We start from the raw sequence: 7,169 nt of genomic DNA, 5'->3' as shown, positions 1-7,169 counted from the left end.
GCTCCAGTAGCAGCCATGTCTGGAATTTCCTGGTACAGACCTACAACATCATGGCTCTGTGTGAGGAGGAATATGTCGTGGAACCCTCGTCACTGAAGTTTCTGGTGGAGCATGGGTTTGACTTCAACAAGCAATACTCTTGTGGAATTAGTTATTACAGAGGCAATGACAAGGTAGACCACTCCAATAAATTCTTATACTTTTTTTTATATGATGGAAGATTCGCAGTTATCTTTCTTGTGTTGGACGACGATATATCATTTTGAATGACATGTTGTTTCATGCAGAATCACTAGCCAAATGTTCAGATCCTTTTAAAGTGCTTGGATGAATATTATACAGCTTCCATTAAAAGCTTTCATGTTTTTCAGTATTTTTATAGTATAAGTTTATGTACTTAAATATATCATTATACCTGCATTTTCTTAAGAAAGTTTGGGTATATTGTTGTTACCCTGGTCCGTCTGTCTGTCACACTTTCTTCTTCCTCAAACTCCTCTTTTCAGGTCACATGAGTCACTCAGGTGACCTATTGCAATTTGGTCTGTGTCCGTCGTCGTGCGTTTATAAATACAATTGAAAATTTTTTAACTTCTTGGTAGCTACCACTCCGATTCTTTTCAAATTTGGAATAAAGCATCTTTGGAACAATGTTATCTGCTTCTATCACACTTAGAACTACCAATTTAGTATATATTTGTTCCTTAGAAATTCCTTCAAATTTTGATATAAGTGATGTGACAATTTGCTATTGATAAAGGTGTTACTTATTCGTTTGAATGTTCCGATGTGTTGACTTTCATTGTCATTATACCCCCCGCAACAAGTTGTGGGGGGGGTATACTGGAATCGGGTTGTCCGTCTGTCTGTCCGTCCGTCCGTCTGTAGACGCAATGGTTTCCTGACTCTAAAGCATTATCCTTTCCACCTACCATCACCATATCATATATATGGACTACCCATGGGATGAAGATGTTCCCTATCGATTTTGGGGTCAAAAGGTCAAAGGTCAATCGCACTGGACATCGAAGTAGCAATATGGTTTCCGGGCTCTAAAGCGTTATCCTTTCCACCTACAGTCACCATATCATACATATGGACTACCCATGGGATGAAGATGTTCCCTATCAATTTTGGGGTCAAAAGGTCAAAGGTCAAGCGCACTGGACATCGAAGTAGCAATATGGTTTCCGGGCTCTAAAGCGTTATCCTTTCCACCTACAGTCACCATATCATACATATGGACTACCCATGGGATGAAGATGTTCCCTATCGATTTTGGGGTCAAAGGTCAAGCGCACTGGACATCGAAGTAGCAATATGGTTTCCGGGCTCTAAAGCGTTATCCTTTCCACCTACAGTCACCATATCATACATATGGACTACCCATGGGATGAAGATATTCCCTATCAATTTTGGGGTCAAAAGGTCAAAGGTCAAGCGCACTGGACATCGAAGTAGCAATATGGTTTCCGGGCTCTAAAGCGTTATCCTTTCCACCTACAGTCACCATATCGTACATATGGACTACCCATGGGATGAAGATGTTCCCTATCGATTTTGGGGTCAAAAGGTCAAAGGTCACGTGCACTGGACATCGAAGTATCAATATGGTTTCCGGGCTCTAAAGCGTTATCCATTCCACCTACAGTCACCATATCGTACATATGGACTACCCATGGGATGAAGATATTCCCTATCAATTTTGGGGTCAAAAGGTCAAAGGTCAAGCGCACTGGACATCGAAGTAGCAATATGGTTTCCGGGCTCTAAAGCGTTATCCTTTCCACCTACAGTCACCATATCGTACATATGGACTACCCATGGGATGAAGATGTTCCCTATCGATTTTGGGGTCAAAAGGTCAAAGGTCACGTGCACTGGACATCGAAGTAGCAATATGGTTTCCATTTAAATTCTTTAATGGCTTTTTTCATCGCATGGAGATGCTGTGTTCCTAGATACCTTTTGGATCATAATACTGAAGTTTTACCTATTACCAACACCCTTTGGGAGATTGGGGTAAGCGGGGGATATTCTTAGTGAGCATTGCTCACAGTACCTCTTGTTTTTCCAGGTAATAGGTCATGCTAAAGTCACGTGATTCGCCACAGTGCGAGTTATGCGATTTGTCAGTCATTATGACGATATGTTATTACTCTTCAAAAAACTTTATTTCAAGAAATGAAGTATCTTTATTTTTGTTTATTATTATAATTTTTCTTCTTTGATTACTCTTAAATTTAGAGTAATAAATTTAGAGTAATTTCTCATGAATACAATCTAAATTTTAAGATTTAAGTTAATTGATAATTGCAGATGATCATTTAACGGATCAATTAATTCCCAGGTTGGGATCCTGATGTGAAGTCTGGTAGTTAATTATTAATCCCCGTTTTCATATAAATGATCATCTGTTGGGGTAAGGACCACATGTTATTCTATAGGTGACACGTGACCATCAGCTCGACTGAACAGTTAGCAATTCGAGGTATCAGGAGTATAGTATAAAGGGTTGTATTTAATGTGATGTAACTGAGAGAATGAGAATGCCCAGTAAATTGATTATATAAGTAAGGCAAAAAAATATCGGGGACCAGGAAACAGAGTTCACTTTTAGAGACCAAGAACTTCCGATCGGGAGATCAAAGCTCAAGTCATCACAAGTCACCGCTAGCTATATTGCTAACTTCGGGAGATCAAAACTTGAGTCATATCCAGTCACTGCTAGCTATATTGCTAACTTCGGGAGATCAAAGCTCGAGCCATCTCCAGTCACTGCTAACTATATTGCTAACTTCGGGAGATCAAAGCTTGAGCCATATCCAGTCACTGCTTGATATATTGCTAACTTCGGGAGATCAAAGCTTGAGTCATCTCCAGTCACCGCTTTATTGCTTTTTAAATGTCAATACATGTACTGCAAGTTTCTTCAATTTGAAGAAGACATATTATGGTTTATTAGAAGAAAGGTGGAGTTATTTTGCATCACAGCTGTTCAAAGTCTGTAACACTTTTTCACATTAAATGAGTACGGTGTTTCTACCCATGATAAAGTTTTATTATACCCCACACAACGAAGTTGTGGAGGGTATAATGTTTTTAACCTTTCAGTCGGTCAGTCCTTTTCTTGTCAGTGCAACTCCTTTGAGACTGCTCAACAGAATTTCGTGAAACTTTGTATTTAAATAAATAGGACACACTGACTGTAGATGTCCATATTCCCAGGAAATTCTGATTCAATAATTTTTTGGGGAGTTATACCCCTTTTGAGCATTTTGAGCCCGTCTGTCCTGTTCTTATCAGCGCAACTCCTCTGAGACCACTCAGCATAATTTCTTGAAACTTTGTAGTTTAAAATAAGGACACACTGTGTAGATGTGCATATTCCTGGGAAATTCTGATTCAATAATTTTTTCTGGGAGTTATGCCCAGTGTTTTCCCTAAGAACCGGCCGCCGGCCAAATTGACCGTTTCAAACGATTTTCTGGCCGGTTCAAATATAAAAAATCAAAAAATAATATGTTGTCAATTTCAGTGATGTTGATTTACACGATCGATCTTTGCAAAGAATGTATGCGGTAGCAATTGGTTGGCTATAAATATCTTTCATATTTCTTCCTTGTTTATGTTTTTATCGAGAGCTTTTTGAAACGGCGATTTTGATTGGACGATATTTTAAACTCTCACCTTGCGCGTGAGAAGCACATGGCAGTGAAAAATAATGAAGCGTCGAACGAATACATTACATGATTTCTTCCAGTCAAAACATCGTAAAGGTGTGTATTTAACACCACTGTGACTAACTTGTCTGAGGTAAAAATGTTCAACTCTTTGGTATATATTTAAAATTGTAGGTTAAAAAGTGGCATATGAACAAGGGTCATTTTGCCCCCTGAAATGCCTCAGAATGCAGGATTTTGCGTCTAATTTTCCAAAATTTCCATACCCCCCCCCCCCCCCCCCCCAGCCTGTTACAATTCTAAATGGGCCTGTTCAAATGAAATGAATGGAAAACACTGTATGCCCCTTTTGAAGTTAAAATTTCGAGCCCATCTGTCCTGTTCTTGCAGTAATGCATATCATTACCATTCATTATGTGAGGCATTGTCAAGCAATGTTGGAGGGTGTGTTATGTGAGCTTGCTCACTTTTTCTTTCATTGCTTTCAGTTTGCCTATAATAAACATGGTGTTGAAATGTTAGGTTTTCTTTTCAATATACAGTGTATTGTCAAAATTATGCCAAAACAACCAATGTAGAAATGCTAGGTTTGGTTTTTTAAAATATAATTTAAATGAAAATAGAAATGGTAGAACGGTAGAACATTTGCCTTGACCAGAGGATCATCAGGGGGACTACCGCTTTGTCATACCTCAATCTCAAGCCAACTGTCTGCCAAGACGGGAAATTCACCATTTATAAATCCTGTTGCATTTCATCAGCATCTGCAGAGTATGTTGAAAGCTGTGAGTGCTGAGGGGTCATGTCTATACAATCAGTGTGTGTCTTATTGCCTGTATCTTCCACACTGGTGCTGTAATCACCTTTGAAAATAGACATAGAGCTTTTAATCACATGTTAATATATATGGCACTAGAAAATCGGTGAGCATTGACTTCTTCACTTGTCCAATTTTTCAAGAAATATGATCATCTGTGATTTTAAAAAGTTGAGGAAAACTGCATTTTGAAATAAAATGTTGAAGCAATGTCCCCAAAAGGTTGTAAAGAAAAATGACTTCATGAAAATGGTTTGAATGTATGTTCAAAAAAGGTATTTATTCATACCTGCACTTCTCGGAAAGGTATTTATTACCTTACTTTAAGGAGGGAGGACAAGCTGGGTTTTTTTCTGCTAATTTTAATCAAGCCTGATTGGTCGGCCCTGCAATCAAATGCCATATAAGTGATATTTTTAGTGAGACACAAATTTAGTGATTTGCTCATATATTATGGGTATATGTATTTAGCTACAGCTAGTTTTAGCAACTTTATAATTAAAAAAAAAAATATCCATTATCTGATATGGAATAAATATTAGCGATATTAAATTTTAGCAATCTCAACACTGTTGCTAATAATGCCAAAATTAAATCCTCGCTTATACTTATTCAATAAAATAGATCTATGTGTTTGAATGACTAATGCATGTACTAACATTACTAGCAAATATACAAGTATATGCAATGCATCTCAACTAAGAGAGATGACAATTTACAATTACATAACTTACTGATTAAAGTGGCTGGAACTAATGTGCTCTAAATGGGTGTATATACACATTAATGAAGGACAGCTAGGTGTAAAAACTCCCTCTTTGTTGTCAAAGAGGTTGATGACTTTGCTGTCAAGGTCTGGCATTTTTTCGTCCAGGCATGCAATTCAATTTTCTCTTGAAGTCTGTTGGAGGTTTTTGAATTCAATGATGATATAATCATCATACATGGTCTCATAGAATGTCTGCAGTTCATTAATCAATCGTGTATAATTGTGTAATGTTGTGTCAACAGGTGTCTCCAAGCTTATGCACTTTCCCGGCATTTAGTTTCTTTAGTACATTGCATGAAGTCTTTGACTTTTTCTTTGGGGATTTTTTCCCCATCCTAATTTTAGATTGATGTTGAATGTTTGTATGTTGGAACAACTCCGATTTCAAAGTAATTTTTCCAGCTATCGGATTTCAGTTTTTCCTTGACGAGTGATCTTGAAATTGATGTTACAGTGGCACTGGCATCTCCACTGATATTAATCAGGGACACTGTTTCAAATGATCCTTGAAATCGGAGACATAATGAATTCTGCATCTTAAGAACGTTTTTAATTTCATGTTTCCCAAGCTTTGATTCCTGCTTTTTCGAAAGTTTTGCAAAGTCATTCCACGATCAGGGAACTGCTACCTTTGTAGATGCTGAGTTGCAATTCTCCTACTTCTTAAGAATCCACTGAGCTGTTTCAGTATCAGTATCATTTCTGGAGTTTATGACACGTGTTGTAGAATACTAGAAGTCTCAGTTGTTGAGGGGGACATGGTAATGGACAACAGGAGAATTGTAATGGTGCAGGAATCTCTGTAAGAAAATGTCAATGATAGTAATGATGTAATTATTGTCTTGTCACAGGGAATTTGTCATAAATTTTATGACTACTGTGGGAAAGAAAATTTAACGTGTCCTACCAGACTAATATCTACCATTAGGGGTGTTCTAACTAAGGCAGATTTGAAATTCCACTAAGTATGTTAGTTACTGCTTAAATTAGGTGATTTCTTATTCAGTTCTTATTTCATTGGCCCAGATATATTTAACCCTATCCATTTGAAATTTTTTATGTCAGTTAAATTTAGAAAAAGTCTGGAGAAGACTACTTTTGTGGTGTAAAGATATTTTAAATAAAAAATCTATAAATCTGTATGATTTTACCCTTTTTATTTCATCTAAAATATTTTCTATATTATATATTTCAATTTTTGATTATAATAGAAAATGTAGAGACTCGGATCCAAATCAAATGTTTTAAATTCATGAATTTAGTTGATAACATTTGATTACTTGTGATAAGAAATTTGAAAAGTATGCAAATATTTTGCCAACTTATCAAGCCTTTTTTAGCTCACCTGAGCTGAAAGCTCAAGTGAGCTTTTCTGATCACCCGTACTCAGGCGTGCGTCCGTCCGTCCGTCTGTCTGTCCGTCTGTCCGTCTGTAAACTTTTCACATTTTCAACTTCTTCTCAACAACCACTGGGCCAATTTCAACCAAAGTTGGCACAAAACATCCTTAGGTAAAGGGAATTCTAAATTGTTAAAATAAAGGGCCAGGCCACCTTCCAAGGGGAGATAATCAAGAAAAGGTAAAAATAGGGTAGGGTCATTAAAAAATCTTCTTCTCAAGAACCACTGGGCCAGAAAAGATGAAATTTATAGATAAGCTTTATTATATAATACAGATTCTAAATTGTTAAAATCATGGCCCCCGGGGATCGGATGGGGCCACAATAGGGGGTCAAAGTTTTACATACAAATATATAGGGAAAATCTTTAAAAATCTTCTTCTGAAGAACCACTGAGCCAGAAAAGCTGAGATTTATATGAAAGCTTCCTTATATAATACAAATTCTAAATTGTTAAAATCATGGCCCCCAGGGGTCGGATGGGGCCACAATAGGGGGTC

The 7,169-nt window shown here is 37.2% G+C and overlaps 1 protein-coding gene across 1 annotated transcript in view; it reads left to right on the top strand.

The window, feature by feature from the left end:
• The first annotated feature begins 6 nt into the window (after positions 1 to 6).
• Positions 7 to 7,169, top strand: part of LOC125668412 (target of EGR1 protein 1-like) — a 34,278-nt gene continuing 27,115 nt past the window's right edge. The window contains exon 1 of the mRNA XM_056164256.1: positions 7 to 173. Coding sequence (XP_056020231.1) covers positions 51 to 173 — 123 coding nt within the window. The 5' untranslated portion in view covers positions 7 to 50. The remainder of the gene's footprint in view (positions 174 to 7,169) is intronic.

The sequence above is a fragment of the Ostrea edulis genome, chromosome 4 (genome assembly GCF_947568905.1).
Source record: "Ostrea edulis chromosome 4, xbOstEdul1.1, whole genome shotgun sequence".
Classification (NCBI taxonomy): domain Eukaryota; kingdom Metazoa; phylum Mollusca; class Bivalvia; order Ostreida; family Ostreidae; genus Ostrea; species Ostrea edulis.
Note: the sequence above shows the minus strand (reverse complement) of the source record. Positions and strands in the feature narration are given on the sequence as shown.